The sequence below is a fragment of the Dama dama genome, unplaced genomic scaffold, assembly GCF_033118175.1.
Source record: "Dama dama isolate Ldn47 unplaced genomic scaffold, ASM3311817v1 ptg000404l, whole genome shotgun sequence".
Taxonomy (NCBI): Eukaryota; Metazoa; Chordata; class Mammalia; order Artiodactyla; family Cervidae; genus Dama; species Dama dama.
Genome location: NW_026871097.1, coordinates 3,414 through 20,566, shown reverse-complemented (window position 1 = coordinate 20,566; position 17,153 = coordinate 3,414). Strand labels below are relative to the sequence as shown.

The following is a 17,153-nucleotide window of genomic DNA, read 5'->3' as shown; positions in this document are numbered from 1 at the left end:
CCTATGTCCATGTGTCTACGTATGCATACGCGTTGCATGCAGCGGATAAGTACTTCGTAGTCAGACGAATTTACGTGTGGGATAGGTGTTGCATTGTGGCGCGTGTTGACGGTGCTTGCTGCATGCAGAGGAATTAGACGAGGGAGGGGAGGACGAACAGCGGTTGCGCATGGCGCGGGACTTTCTCCGAGAACTTGCTGTTCGCCATCGGGGCCGAGACAAAACCACAGCAGCAAAAGAAGAGACAGGGGGGGAAGAAAGCAGCACTGAGGGCCGATTATTCTGAAAACCAGAAGAGGGAGACAAAGAAGAAACAGACGCGGACGACGTGGACTGTGGTGCTGCATTGGCTTCGCTGCTCAAGGAACGCGCAGCCACACGGGTAACACCTCTGTTACAAGCAGGCGCTTAGTAGCTGTACCTGAGCACATGCCTGCTTATACGGACAAGTCCACAGGTGCAGTTGCGTCGGCATCATGTATATATATATATATATATACATATATATAGTATTTACAATTATGTATATATATGTATATATATGTATATGTTTGCGTAGATGTGTATACGCACTTTGTGAGCAGACTGTAACACCAGTACTGCAAGCAGGCGCTAAGTAATAGCTGTATACGCACTTTGTGAGCAGACTTTAATACCAGTACTGCATGCACGCGCTAGATAATAGCTGTATCCGAACACGTGCCTGGTTGTATGGTGACCTCTACGGGTGCAGCGGCGTCAGCGTTATGCATATCTAACTACATGTATATATATGCATAGATATATATATATATGTATGTATATGTTCGCGTACATGTGTAGATACACGTCGTGAGCAGCGCGTAACCCCAGTAATGAAGTGCACGCGCTCAGCAGCTGTATCTGAATGCATGCCTGGCTGTATGGAGGAGTCTACAGTTGCAGTGCGGCAGCGGTATGTATATGGATGTATGTATATATATACTTGTATATGTGTATATGTATATGTACACATATATGCGTACACGTGTACGCACACTTTGTGAGCAGAGGGGCGCATATCTGTCTGCGCCCATTGATTACATGTGCCTCCAGATACAGTGCACGCCAGCATCTGGCTGTCACGCATGTAAATATATATATATATATATATGTACGTGTATATATATGTACATATATATATATATGTATATGTGTGTATGCACATCCATATTGATATGTAGACTTCTGAAACCAGATACTAATAAATATGCTTGTGCGCATGGAGAAAGTTGCAGATGAATAGACATAGTGACGCAGGCACCTTAGTAATGAAGCGAATGTGTACGCGTGGCAGAAGCGTAGACGTGTGCCTGGCGGCGTGTAGGCGAAGGTACGTTCTGTGAAGGCATGGCTGCTTTGTATGCATATATATATATATATATATATATATATAGAGAGAGAGAGAGAGAGAGAGAGATAGAGAGAGAGACAGAAAGGAAGAAAGAAAGAGAGAAAGAAAAAAAAAGAAGAAAGAGAATTACGTCCGTGTATGGGTGTGTGGCTGTGCGGCTCTACATGTGTACAAACGTACGGAAGCATCGTAAAGGCGTGCTGATTTCTTGCGACTGTCTCTGCACCAGCATAGACCAGGCGGATTCACGGCCTCTCCAGGCCATGCTGCCGGCTGCTACTCACGCTGTCCTGTACTTATTGCTTCCTCTCGTCCTCGTTTTGGTTGCTGATGCGTGTCTGGCTGGTCCCTGCGCTTTCTCTGTGGCTTGCCGCTGTACATAAACCGCAGGTCTACACGAATCTGTAATTATAAAGGGGCGCATACACATATATATCTATATATATATATATATATGCAACGACGTTGTGGATACTGCTGCAGGCGGGACATGCATTTCGCGATACGAGTGGCTTCTTGGGGCTTTCGTGCAAAGGATTTCTGCGTGGGCACAAGATGCCTGTGACATGTGTGGCGGCTCCAGGGATGGGCGATGCTTCTGAGCAGCCGCACGACAAGGACTTCTCTGCTGCAGCAGCAGCTAATGCCTTCTCTCTCGATCGACATATCTATACGGGTGGGAAGGACTGTTGCATACTGCGCTGGGATTTACAAGAAGAAAAAAAAAGTAGTCTTTCGTGGCAGACGCAACGACTTTAATTGCGGTGGACACTTCCGCCCTGTCCTCGGCCTCTGCGTAGCGCCTGATGAGTCTTTCTTTTGCTCTGGAGGCGCAGATCAACTCCTGCGTATATGGGATTACCGCAGCAGCACGACCAAGTAAGCACACAGAGGCGTCAGCAGTTAGAATTCCATGTATCGGTAATTATAACTTTACTGCTGAAGGTACTACGAGGCTTATGTGTAGCTTGTGTTTTTCTAAGCACTTGTACTGGTACTACGCAGATAAACTGCTGCGCAGTGGGACCACCGCGACAGCGCCACCAAGTAGGCACACGTTGTCATCAGTAGTTATGATTTTGCTGCTGAAGATACTACTGGGAGTATGCATACGTAGTGGTGTTCTAAGTACGTCTACTCGTGCGTGTGCGGCGATTCTCACAGCAGCACGAACAATAGGCAAAAGAAAGACACAGTGGCATCAGTAGTTACGAGCTGGCTGCTGAATATACTACTAAGACCATGTACAAGTAGTGGTGTTTTAACCGCTTCTATTGTTACTACCCGGATCTACTTCTGCGTACATGGAATTACCGCAGCAGCACTTCCGAGTAAATACCTTTTGTTAGAAGCGTTTGTATCATGACGAGTAGTAGCAGTGCAACCAGTACAACGTGTCACTAGTATTGTTGCGGGCCGCACACCTATGTATGCATACATATATATGTATGTGCATATGTACATATATATACACGATGTGGGCACGCTGTTCGTCTCTTTTCCGGAGAGAAGAAGAGAGACAGGATTTTCTGGTGAGGTGCGGTGTTGCAGCCTGTCTGCAAAGACCTTCTCGTTTACACACGCGTAGGATATGAATGATGAGCGCCCCGCCTCTCCCTCATGTTGCTGCTGTATGGCTGGTGACCCCTGCTGCTTCTGTACGCTTCAGATGCGTTGCTGCTCTCCGCGGCCACAGCGGTGCTATCTGCTGCGTGAAGCTGAACAACTGGCCGTCGGCGGTGGCAGGTGGGGAACCGGGTCCTGTATGTACACAGGTACACAGTCCTACTCCTCCGCTGGAGATGTCGAAGTTCTCACCTGCGGCGCAGACAAATCCATAAAGTTGTGGAACCTCACGGTCAGGGCTTGTCTCAACAGCTACTACGGACATACCGCCCCCATCAATTTCATGGACGTCATGCTGCCCAACAAGCCCCTCACAGCAGGCGACGACTGCACTGTCAGAAGCTGGAAGGTCAGTTTTTGCGACCACCAGATGCGTTGTGCTGCAGTTGGGAGGACCCGTTCGTGTGGCCACGACATGTCTGCTGCAGCAGGAAGGCTAGTTCGTGTGGCCGTGACATGTCTGCCGCAGCTGAACGGTTAGCGTGTGTGGCTCCGAGATGCCTGCTGCAGCCGGAATGTCAGTGCTTGTGGCCACAAGGTGCCTTGTGCTGCAGCTGGAAGGTTAGTTCCCGTGGCCATCAGATGCCTGCTGCAGGTAGAAGGCTAGTTCGTGCGGCCACGAGATGCCTGCTGCAGTTGGAAGGCTGATTATTATGAAGACGGTGATCTTGTGGCTGTCGTTGTTGAGGTAGGTGTAGAGCGTTTTCCCGGATCGCGCTTATACATATGTGAATCGTAGATGGAAAAACTGTATATGCATGCAGTATTAAGTGTGCAATGAAACCGCAGGGTGAGACTGCATGTCCATGTATATATATATATATACATATATTCAAAGAGATACGTGCTTGTCTGCGTCATTATATGTGCGTAGTGTGTAGCTGTATCTACGAAGGTAGATGTATGCCCGGTTGGGAAGCTGAGGTGTTTTAAATCAAAATGAATAGTCGGACTGTATGTGTGCGCATACGCGCGGTTATGTCCCTCTGCATACACATTTGTGTAATATGCATGCGCGGCTGCGAGCAAAACAAGCTCTGTTATATCATGAACGTATGCGGTTGGTGCGTATATCATAGATGTGTGGTCAGCAGTTCTAAGTTCTGCATGTAGTGTCTGCACGACGCATATTTGCCTACACAAGATTGTTACGTGGCTTGATGACTCTTTAGGAACTGAAGTATTGTTATGCGACAGAAGGTGCGTAGGCGAGTTGCATTCGCATTCTGGCATAGACCAGTATGTGGATGCATTTGCAAAGTGGTTACATGCGCATGTGGACGTCTATACATGTAGCGATCGAAGGTGCGTAGGCCAGTCACTTCTACATTCAGACATATACCAGTATGTGACTGCATTTGTAAAATGGTTGTATACGCATGTGGGGCGTCCATACATGTGGCTATGAATATAAGTGTTCCATGTCTGTGCAGTTGTGAACCTGTTACACGCATGTGTACATCCTCCTACGGGCAGTGTGTGCGTACCCGCGCCTAGACAGGCGCCGCTGCGTATGTTGAGTGAGAATTGTATACACTGTATTACTATCTGCATCATGTTTCAGCGTAGTAGTAGTAGTAGTCGTGATAGTAGTAGTAATGGCAGTGATAGTAGTGGAGTAGTAGTAGTAGTAGTGTAGTAGGAGTAGTAGTATTAGGAGGAGTACTATGATACAAAGTACGTACATCTATCTCACACACGTCCAGTAGGTCATGTCTGAGATGTATATAATCAGTTAGAGCGGCGCGATGTATTTACTGCACACGCATAGTATGCTGGCTGTAGTACGTACGTGTACATATATATATGTATATATATATATACATATATTTGTGTATGTTTATATAATATGGACATGTGGCACCTTGCACACAAGACGTATGTATAACACTCGTACGGGGTTCGCATATCAGTACACACGTCCGATCAACGGTATATAACGTATAAATATACATATATGTTTATATATATATATATATGTACGGCGGTGGCGGCAGTGTCGTCCGGTGAGTATGAACGTGCGGGCACACGATGATGCAGACCACATCCCCCCTGCGTCAAATGCAAGAGCGCCGTTGTCGTTTTGACTGTAGGGTACCCGGTGATGCAGGTTGGGGGGGAGGCGAGCCTAATTGGTAAAACGGGGTAGCTGAAGTTCACCTCGCAGTAGTCTTCATAAGCAGTCATGGTAGTATACGTAAACATATACATGCGCTGTGCTGCTCCCAGCGTGTGGCTGTCTGAGACACAGGTATGCGCCGAGTTGTAGAGCCGAAGCCACTCGTGCAGGCAGCACACCAAGAGCCTAGGACTACTGGCCGCATACACACCTTTTGAACGCATTACAATACACACACAGTCACGGCGTGTCATAGCTTGTGCTGTGCACAAATCCGCAGACACGTACACATATACAGGCAGACTTATACAGTCATAGTGTAAATTAGCTTGTGCTGCACACAATTGGGCAGGGATGCACACGTACACAGGTGGACGCATGCAGTCATAGTGTATCATAGCTTGTGCTGCACACAAATGCGCAGGCATGTACACGTATACCATGCAGAGGACGCACGAGTAGGTATGCGTCATCATGCGCATCAACAGTGCAATCTCTAAAGGAACCGATTTCTGTATGTGCCCGTAAAACTGCGCTCCACATATATATATATATATATATATATATATTTATTACTGTTCCTTTCTCACTTACCTATATACATATATATATATATACATGTATATATATATGTTGTAGTGCATGATTGACAAATCTGCACGCATTCGGACAGATCGCTATACTTTGAGACGTGTAAATACGTAGTCAAGAAGATAGTTGTATGCCTTGTGTGCACTAAATACTGCATATGCATGTTTTGTCGGCGGACAGGCTCCCCTTGTACGTCTTTCGGCAGCTGTCCACAGATGTGTTCGCGTAGATATATGCCTCATGCTGCCGCGCTCTGGATTGCACTCCTGCTACGGGAACTCTGCATCCGTAGATAATCACAGAGAGACAGGCCTCTTTTCTCTATGCGTAGGGTGTGGTCTGCATCAGCGTCTCCGCGTTTAACTGTAAATAACCAGCGAAGCGCTTCCCCTGGCAGTGTGATATATATATATATATATATGTATATATACATATATACATGTACCTGTATAAGTGTACGATATGTGTGACGTATTACACGCGTGCACCCATGTGTGAAGCGCGTGGTATTCTTCTCACAGACATCTTATATGCGAGATACTACAACGTGCGTACTACACATGAGTTTCCTTAATCGTACCAGTATATATGTTTGCGTACCACCATACATGCGTGCGTGTACTTGCTGACGCTGCGTAGGCGTACCATTATATATGCGTGCATGTAGGTGCTGGCGCTGAGAATAGAGAGAAACCCCTGCTATACGCCATGCTTCTTGCTAGAGCAAACCAGTCTGTTCTAGCAAACGGCACGTAGTACAAACCAATGCTAGAAGCCGTGCTTCCTCGAAAACCACGCTGTTTGTTGTTGCACAAGGTAGATAGTCTACACCGTGCTAGAAGCCGTGCTTTTTAGGAAGGCAAATCTTTCTTTGCAGGGCGTACAGTTTTTCGCATGCACTGGAAGGGGAAGGAGACGAATTATGGATTTTTCTGTATGGATCCCATATATCAGCACGTGTCTGATATACTTATTCATACGTGTTACATAGATTTGTGTGTGGAGCTAATATATTCATACATATGACGTGTACTGGTGTATGTAATATAGATATTAATACCTGTCACATATATTTGTGTATGTAATATATGTATATATATGATTGATATATATATATATATATATAATGTACATATTTACAAATTGCACACATTTATATATGTAATACAGATATTCATATATATTACATGAATATATCTACTTTCCTCTGCTCCTGAGAACGCCTTATGCTGCCTCTTCGGTATCGCGAGGCAGCTCACTGGGATGCCCGTCACAAGCAGCTTTTTAAGTGACTGTTTCAGCTAGCACGAGAAGGCGCATTAGCACTGGAAATAGTAGTAGCAATGGTAAAATTGGTAGTAGCATTAGTATCACGCTTGGTGCTCATACGTTTACTGCGCCCGCGCCCTAGTGGCTGCGGCGGAGACTCATGGTTACCTTCATGTTCCGCAGTACGGGATGTGCAGGCATCATACATTGCGTATGCTCACGCGTTTGTTTGTGTGATTGTGTCCTGGCGCGTGGATGTTGGTACTGTACAGCTGGTGCAGGATACGCACCTGGTTTTTTCACCACAGCTGACACCAGTTGATGCGTGCTGCTACCTGACGCCTTCTCTGTTTGCATGCGGCACTCAAGGGGGAGTGATATCGCTGTGCTCAGTACTGCAGAAGAAGCCGATTGCTGCTGTACAGCAGCTGCCGCCATTGTCAAAGATGCGGGGCGCCCACGCGGATAGCAGCAGCAGCAGGAGGGGGATTACGGCGATGGCAGCACTACGACGAAGCGAAGTGCTTTTCGCTGGTTCCGAAGGAGGAGCGGTGCAGGCCTGGCGCGCCAAGAGAAGGAAAAAAACGAAAGAACGCAAAGGTAGGCGGGCCAGCCGGCGGTGACTGGCAGATTCTGTTTGGAGATCAAGAAGCGTGTGTACAGCGTCACTACGCTGCGCATGCGCTGTGCGCCTTGTCTCTGTACACGTTCGGCCAAAGGCATACGTCTATATACTAACAGCAGAGAGTCTATGTATATGTATATGCGTAGGCGCGCGCGTTTGTATGCTCGTGTTCACACCGCATGCGTACGCATCATAATCCCTTCAGAAATTCATCTGTAAACGCCGACAGACGTTCGGGGTGTCCCTGCACGCGGATTTCACCGATCTATAAGGTGAAGGAGGCGTTCACACGTATGTCTGTACATTAGTCGCGGCAGCGATCTAAATTGTAGACACATGGAAATATGTCAGGAGCTCATCTGTATGCGCGGATACACGTTCGACGTGTGGAGCTACATACGCTGAGAGGACGAGCCACGTTCGTCTGACGGTCGTGGGGCGTTTTTAAACTTATTCCGTACCTGCAGAGAGGCTTCCCCATGCCCGGCGTCCACATGGGCGATCGAGCATCAGTTGCGCAGCGAAGCGCAAGAGTACGTAGCACGCGACCGCAATCCAGAGTTCGCGGCACGTAAATCTCTAACAAATCGGTGGCAGTGCTGCTATAGAGAAGAGAGCTCTCAGTAGTAATCGTAGCAGTTGTAGTAGGCATGGTAAAGATTGTAGTAGTAGCAAACGTAGTACTGGTAATAGTAGTAGCAGTGGATGCAGTCAGAGGACGAAGCCATATATATAAGTCAGACCGGTGCTGGCGAGAGCCGCGGCCCTTCTTGATGTGGGCGCGGCTTGTGTCGACCTCCCACAGGCTCTCTAATTATCAGCGCAGAGTCATTGTGCTTCTCTCTGACATATAGGTGCCGGAATTTCTGTCGCTCTTCTGCACTTCGGTTCAAGCAACGCAGTGTCTCGAAATGTAGATACATATATATATATATATATATATATATATATATATATATATATATGTACATCTGTATATATATGTTATATACATCATATTGGTCCTGTGCAGGTACACCAGTATATATATATATATATATATATATATGCATATGTATGTATGAGGGCTACGTACTGGAGTTCCTGTGGCTAATCTACAGTGTCAGTTCAGCCAGGAGAACTCCACTGCGCTCTGTACGTCCGGCAGGATGCAGGCAGTAGAATGGGCCTGCATCTGAAGTCTTGCATTTTTTGAAAAGCGACACACTGTGCGCAGGCAGAACGACTCAGAGCTACTGAGCCCTAAGACGGTTCTTGTATGTGTTTGCAAGGATATAAACGCCCCTGTACATGCCTGAAGCACTGCTTCTCGACGCCGCGCGTGGCCGCTATATAAGCAGCGGCGCGTGTACATATGTATGTGTTGTTTGACGTGTGTGCGGCCTTGCGTACGCGCGCAGAAAGTGGTGGTAACCTTGCTGGAGGTTCAACTGCAGCTTCTCTGGAGCTCGTGAGCGAAGTCCGCGTCGCGGGCGTCGTGACGTCGCTGTGCCTCACGCCATCCGAGCATACGTTAGCAGCTGCTGTTGCCAAGGAGAACCGGCTGGGCAGGTGGACCGTAGATAAAGAAGCAAGAAACGGCATTGCTCTGTTTGGGCTCGTCCGCCGATAGGAGGCAGCGCATAGACGCGGCAGTGCAGCAGAGGACGCATCATCCAATCAGCAGCCAGCGTCATCTACTCAGCAGGCGTGTCCAACGGTAGCAGGCAACGCAGCGCGCAGCAACAGAATTATGCGGAAGGAGACGCACCATCCCTCCAGCTACAGTTCATTCTAAGCAGCGGCTGTCGCCACTGCTAATGAGGTATGCGCAGAAAGCTGTCAGTCTGCTGCAGAGGTATGCGCAGAAGGCTGTCGGCCTGCTGCAAAGTGCGAGGACTAGCTGCGGGAAACAGTCTCTCCCGCATTCCCTACAAGGGTACGGCTCGAACCGGCCTCCCTAGGTGCCGGAAGTACTGGGGGACATTCTGAAAGGACGCACGTTGTGCATCCTCCTCATGAAGCACAGCTGGCGAGCAGCGCTGAAGGCGGGAAAAGTTCAAGAGTGAAGAGCTTCGAGGGGGTATAGAATAGAAACAAGGATGCTGTCTGCGTGTGCGCGTGGTTGAGGATCGTACGCAGCTTTGTAACGACGAGGTCAAGCCGCTGCTGTCGAACAGCAAGTGCGACTAATTCCGTCGCATGCTGCTAGAATCGAGCCAGTCAACACCTAGTTGCCCCAGGATACTTATCTCACAGGCATGCCCCGTTTAGTGTGTTCTTTGGGAATTCTGCGGTACGAAAGAGCGAGTGCACAGTCTGCACGTAGTAATGCGCAAATTCTTGGGCGCTCTCTTTTTGCGCACCGCGTGGGCGGCGCCCCCTTCGTGTCTTGTATCAATTCCTTCTCTTCCTCTTCATGGGGGAGACAATCTGCACGTTGGTGCGTCTGTCTTCGCGGTGAACACTCTCTCTGTGCGCCACGTGGCCGACCCCTTTCCTGCCTTTTATTGGTTCGTCTTCTGCCTCCTTCGCCGGAGAGAATATACACCGTGTACACGTTCAGGCCAAGCTCGCACTGCTGTGCAAGATCCGGAGGGTTTCTACGCGTAAGTGGCTTGTAGAATACCAGGCGGCTTATTGTGAATGCGGGCAGAACGACAGGTAACGATCACTTCAGCACGCTTATAGCGGTTGCTGTGGGGGCTCAATGTACGATTGTTGTCGCACACGCACTTCGCCTGCGCGAGATTCACACAACAGTTCGGCCTCTCAGTGCCTTGTATATACCCATATATGCATATACACACTGCCTTGCATCTGCCCGACTTGTCAGTGACAACGCTCTCGCAAAGCTCCGCCGGAGCACGCAGCCCAGGCCGGACATTGTAGTGCAGGATATACTGAAGAAGAAGCACCTATTCTTGCAAAAAGTAAACCCTGCACAGCGCACTTACAAGCGTGGCGCTTGGCTAAAACCAGCACCGCTTACGCGGCCACAGCTTTTTGTGGCTACCTTTGGCTCTTGCTGGTGCCGTCCTAGATGTATGCATGCTACGTTGCGTCGGTGTAATCACACTCTTGCCTCTCCTGCCGACGCTTCGATCTCTGTCGTGCGCTGAAGTTCACCCATCACCGTTCAGACATAGAAATTAGGCTTGCCGCGTTCCCTGTTTGTCCAACTCGCCGTCTCTTAAGCCCGACAGTGCCGCTATTCGTGTAGCGTCGTCTCTGTCCTGGGGCTTCCTCGGCTGCACTAACCTGCGCAGTCGCACGCCACTCATTGCGGGAGCCAGATGGTTCCGTAGCATCGAGACAAGTTCCACGGGCTCCGAAGTCGTGTGTCGCGTAGAGCTCCGCGTTTCACAGGCCACCAACTCCACCTACTGTGAAGGCGTACTAGGTGGGTCTGTTTGCTAGTGTGAGTAACTGGCAGTCCTCTAGTAATTCTCATACCCACTCCAGTGTATCTCTTCGTTGCACGACAGGATGCTTAAGGTGCCGGCTACACTCTATACTCACTCTCTCGACGCCTGCTGGCATGTGGTCACTTTTTGCCCTGAGAACTTTAAATACGATGAGCTGCATCGCTCGATCTATCTGACGTACCGTGGCGTGCGCGCCGGCTACTCGCGCAACTTCCTGCTCCTAAAGCTCATAGTAGACCGGATGATACGTGCAAAACCGGCAACACAACATGTTGGCGCGTATGTGAGGTACAGACAGGCGCCTCACATCTCGTCGAACACAAGAGTGCGGCCACTTCCCGCGCTTTACAGTTGGCGTCATCTGGATGTCGGGCACCGCGACCGGATGCACGACGGAAGCCTAGATGAACAACAAAACCATCTAGAGGGATAAGACGCGGGTCGCTGCTTGCTGGCCTGCTAATAACGCAGAATATTTTACTGCGACACGCTGAACAGCCGCCAGCGACACGAATAGCAGCAGCAAAGCTATGTAGAAGGGGTAAGACGCTAGTCGCTGCTTGGTGGGTTATTGATATTGACGGATACTCGGATGCAGCACGCTGGCCACCAGCGACAAACAGAGAGCGTCCACGAGAAGCGTCCATGCAACATGATGAATTGCTGCCAGCGACATCAAAACATTGTCAACGAAGGCCTTCCGAGTAAGATGAGGCACTGCGATGTTCGCACCGATGGTGTCCACACCCCTGCTGAGGGGATGCGAACAGGTAAAAAAAGTACAAAAGCCTCCTGAGAGCGTGTTACAACGGATCAGCATCCGTTCGAGCTTTGCCTCAAGATAGAGTGTGCAGAGCAACGAAGACCCTCGGTAGGTGAGACTCGGAGAAGACGGCTTAGCGCCAGAGAAGAAGACAAGCTCAAGCCTCCCTCTTTTTGCCTGACCATTCTGTACTAGCATGGCCTATCCATATGTGCCAAGTATGCAGGGGAGAGGCACACCCTAAGGCGAACGGGTCACCGTTTTTTCGTGGTCGCGCCGTTCTCTCACGCAACAAATGCTCGCAGTGAACCTTACTCAGGGCCCGAAAGGCGAACGCGGTAATAGTATCGCCGCACATCTTTTTTTTTTAGCATTTGTTCCATGCTCTAGCTTTTCCAGCAGACAACCAGGCTTTCTTAAAATTTTCCTGTCGAGCGCTTACGCGTCCTCGCGCCTCCGCAGCAATGTGACTGTGCGCACTAATCTGTAAATCCCCAACTGCCTGTTGCTGAGAAGCGCTCCGAGCCGGCAGCAGTGACGGCCCGTGGCATTCCAATCTCCGGGAAACAAACGTATTGACGAGTGTGCCTTGAGATATCGTAAGTGTGTGGAGTATGTTGTCTCCTGCTTCGGAAGCGCCTTTGTATGAGTAGATCTGAAGCCTCAGCGCGTGGACCCTGCTGCTCAAGTACCGCTCCAACGCAGCTTCAAGAGGACATCCGTGTCATGATATAGCTGTTGGCGAGTTGAGCAAAGAGAAGCCCTTGCGAACCATGCCACTGCTGCAGGTGCCAGCGAAATCATCTCGTCTGTCTGTTATTGTGTGGTGACAGCTGTGGGAAGCGTCCGCCACAAAGCTGCTCTAGGGCCTTTGGAGGTGCAGGAGCGGCTATGGTCCGCGTCATCGCTGCTTTCTGCGTGTTTTACTCCACTTAGACGTGTACATCTGCTGCTGACGGTATGCCTGAAACTGCTGCAACTTCGTGGCCGCTGTGACCCGGTACAAGCACCGCCGCACAACGCTCCTCATGTCACTAACACTCCATCAGTTAGTGACGACAGGTCGTGCGCATGCGGGCGGCTCTCGTACAGATACACGCAGTCAGCGCCCGGTAGTTCGCTAAAGACTCAGCAGTATCACGCCCTCACCGGGGGCCCGTTCGCTCGTCAGAGGCCATAGCGTCCCTGGAAATTTAGCGCCTTCCGCAGTCCTTCACGCCAAGGGTGATTGGAGTGTTCCTGGTGCCCTGGAACCTCTCTTACAAGCTCGCGCAGATTTAGTGTGCCGAACAACACTGGGCTTCTGCCCTCTGCAGATCAGCTCATTTATGCTTTGCCTGCTGGCGTTTCCTTACATGATGTGCTCCACGTCGCGGCCGCTGCATCTGCGAACTCACTCGCGCAGCTCTCAACATTTTTCCCCGCTACGATCTAGCATTCGCGCTCGCGATAGCTCCCAGCCGGGAGCGCTACAAACTAGCGACCAAAATCCCGGAGATACAGGTTGACGTGAAAGGTAAACGTCCCCCCTGTACCACTGTCCGCCCTTCGGAGGTGCCGCTTTAGCAGTGAGGACGGAGCAACTGCCAAGCGACATTCTGTCGAAGGTGCACACCCCTCACAGCATAGCCTGCTTCCGAAGCTAACGCAGCATCTGTTTGCACGCAGGACGCCTATGTACGTACTTCACGTCCTCCGGCGGGCGGTTGCGTGCTGACTAGAGTGCCAAAGACGCGCACTTGACCACCGTGAACTGAAAACATGAAGGCTTCACAACGTGCGTTCGCGTAAGATGTCTACTAACAACACGCAGTAATTTTCTGTCTCCTGCCCTCGCCATGGTCAACGGCAGCTACGCCTGACAAGGCAAAGACAAAGCGCGGCATCTTTCTTGGTGGTGCTCTCGGAACCAGGAGAGCCCTTCCTCCCTCGGTGTGCAAGTAGACCGCATGGATTTTCCTGCGCCCTCCGGGAACGGTGGAGACGCGGCCCTTCTCTGCTGACTGCCGCACAATGGAGGTATATCTCGTGACTGTTGCTGCGATGATGCGGCACGAACGTTGCTTGAGTACATACGATGGGGCTGATCGCCTTCGCAGCACCGAAGGCCGTCGGTAGCGCTTTCCACACTGTTCAGACGCCTTCTCTGGGTGAGAAGGCACACACTCGCATTCCCACCCTTTTCCTGGGTGGCGAGAAGGATACCAGCTCCCCCGCGCGCCTTGATACAGCAGCGCAGAGGCGTGTCAACGCAGCCTGAGGTGCTCGGCAATTCCAATCGCACCACATGTGCTGGTGTGTATCGTGCCGTGGAGAGCAGAGTAGCTCCTACAGCGAAATCAAATGCCCAGCACATCTACTATCTAACGTATAGCCATAGAGTACAGGGAGTCTCCGGGACGCATGTGCTTGTTCGAGGGGCTACGTGCGTACGCCTCGCATCGGCAGAAACGGAGGCGGCTGGGATCTGCCTGAGCGAATGAAATATGTTTGCCTGGGCGGCCCGAGTCTTGATCTTTCAGGCTAGGAGACAAAGGGCCACAGAGTTAGGCGGTGCGTAACCAACTTGTTCACCTGAAAGGCTTTTTCACGCTGTGCTGCCTCGGATCTCGCTTCCGAGGTCAACACATCCTCGTGTGCAGCTGATACGTACGGCTTGTTACCGGAAGGCAGACAAAACCTGCTGACATAAGCATTATCGGTGGCCACGATACAACCCTCTGCCTGCTGCGCGTTCTACGCAGCACGTACCGTGACCCCGCCCGGGCCCGTATGTCGCCAGCCCATGTGTCACCGCCTTCAAGAGACAAACCCCAACATATCTCGGTTCCTTGTACCTCAGTGGCCTTTAAACGTGCATACAGCAGCGTCAACTTTTCTCTCAGTCGAAAGCATACTAAACAACTGATGCACCAGGTGGGAGGAGGGAAAGCACAACCTGTGCGAAGCAGAGCAGATCCATACGGCCACGCACGCAGGTATGCCAAGCACGAGACGGGAACGTACGCTGTTTACTAGAAGCATCAAACAAAATGCTGCCAAAGGACTGTGCTGCCCATGTGTTGGCCCTTGCTAGAACAGCACAGATTCCGTATTGTGGCTTCGTCCGTGTCCTAACCCGGGAATCTTGTGCGAAGAAGCATGGCAGGCCGCCTGACGTCATCCACTCGTCTCTAGTGCTCAGCAGCGCGAGAAGAGTTCCCGTGACTTCAAGCCTGCACGGCGGCCTTAGAACTGCGTCCGCATGCCTGAAACGGTCCAGGGTGCTGTTGCACACCCCTCAGAACCAAACGAAATTGCACAGGTGTGAAGGGTGAGAAGATGGACGCCGCTGACAGCTGGGACTGAGAATACTAACTTACAATCGCACCATAGACGATACATAGCAACCTAGTGATAACGCATCAACACCAGCTGAGGCCGACAGAGGAACTAATGCTGAAGACAGCCTCAGACCAAAGCAGACACGGAATCCAGTCTAGGAGCCAGCAGCACCGTCAGCAACCTAGTGATAACGCATTAACACCAGTTGAGGCCGACAAGGGAACTGATGCTAGAGACAGCCTCAGACCAAAGCAGACACGGACTGCAGTCTAGGAGCCAGCAGCACCGTCAGCCTGGTAGCTGCGTGAGCACCGTGCCGCCTGCCGCCACGCGGCAACAGCCTGTAACGCAGATCGACTTCCAACGCCCAGCCCCTGCCTCTCGCGACTAGCTCGGCTTGCGTATCAGCAGACAATGTGCACGGGCCAGTGCTAAGTAGCCCGATACGCGTCGCCGTTCTCAGTTCGGTTTGAATGGCGTGTACAATGAGGGCTGCTGTCGCGCAGCGCCGTCGGAAGCAAATGCGTGCTGCTGCATGGACATAGGAGGCGTCACTCCAGCTCCCACGGGAGGGGCCGTGGGAAGGAGATGAGGCCGCGTCATACCTGGGTGGGGTGCGCCATGGAAAGCCTGGAAAGGGTTGGCATTCCCACCGAGACGAGGCTGCTGTACTGCGCTGCCAGGAGGAGGCAGCAGAGATTGTGGCTGAGCACCAGAGGTCGACTGGGAGAAGGGAACAGATATAAACGACGGGGGAAGCGGGGGTGCAGTGCGTGTCACTCCGAATGCGCCAGGTCTACCCTGGTGCTGCTGTGGAGCCTGCAACTGCACTGCCGAATTCTGCAGCGGGGGAGGAGGCGGGTGCACAGACTGGGGATGCTGTGCGCTACCCTGCTGCCCCGCAGGCGCGCCCATATCCAGCGGTCCGCCCGAAGGAGGCAGTGGGCCGCTCGATGCAGCGAATGGTGGGAACGGTGGCACAGTACCTGTTGTGCCGCTCGGCCCCCCTGAGGTCGCTGGCGGCGGCATCATTGGGGGAAGCTGCGCGGATAAAACTGAAGGGCTGGAAGCTCTACCCGGCTGGGCCGCCCCCGCTGCTTGCTGCAGCTGCGGTCGCAACTCCTGCGGGTCCCCCGAAGCCGAGGAAAGCGAAAATTTAGCCTCCCCATATGGAGGGGCTACAGCGGCCCCCTGAGGTGACATCTGCTCAGCGAAGAGAGGCTTTTGAGAAAGAGGCGGGTCACGATGAGCACCGGAGAACCGCGATACCACGGAGGGTGCTGCCTGGGGCTGCTGGGGCGGCTGGGGGTGAGCGCTGTGCTGTTTGGGATCTCGAAGCGGCATATCCAGGGCCGGCGGGGGACGGTCAAGAGGGTACATCTGAAACTTCTGCTGCTGTGAGTCTTGTTCCTGGTCCAGCCGTTGTGCAGCACCTTGACGAACCTGCTCATTGGCAAGTTGACCCACGGAAGGCGGCTGCAGCGTCTCCTCCTGCTGTTGCTGGTGCACCACGCTATGCTGTTGCAGACCGTGCTGCTGCGGCATGTCCTGTTGCGACATGTGCTGCGGCGGCCCCTGTGCGTCCAGCCCATGCTGTTGCAGCCCCTGTGGGTCCAGTCCGTGCTGCTGCAGCTTGTGTGGGTCCCGCTCGTGTTGTTGCGACCCCTCCGGCTGCACTCCTTCCTCGTGCAGCGCTGTTTGTGGTTGTAAGCCCTGTTGTGACAGTTCCTGCTGTTGCGTCCCCTGTTGTTCGAGCCCCTGCTGCTCGGAGGTTTCCTGCAGCGCCGAAGTCTGCTGCTGGTCGGCTCCCTGCAGCTGCGGAGTCTGCTGCCGGGAGGCCTCTTGCTCTTGGAGTTGACGTAGCTGAGACCCAGGAATCGTCTGCATAGGAGACGGGCCGGTGATCTTACTCACCGCCTCCCACAGGCCACAGATGCTTTCTCGAAACAAGACAACATCATTGTCGCCGCAAGCAGCCGCCAGCAGTGTTCCGCTAGCGCTCCATGAAATGCGCCACACAGGCGCGCCCAACGGCAACGTCTGCCGAAGCCGCCAGT

The 17,153-nt window shown here is 51.8% G+C and overlaps 1 protein-coding gene across 1 annotated transcript; it reads left to right on the top strand.

Moving 5' to 3' along the window:
* Positions 1–429: 429 nt before the first annotated feature.
* Positions 430–9,214, top strand: LOC133053806 (uncharacterized). The gene is given in 7 exon segments (XM_061138273.1): positions 430–457; positions 1,908–2,101; positions 2,103–2,251; positions 3,042–3,147; positions 3,150–3,347; positions 7,250–7,577; positions 9,003–9,214. Coding segments are annotated over 7 exon segments (1,215 nt in total).
* Positions 9,215–17,153: the final 7,939 nt, after the last annotated feature.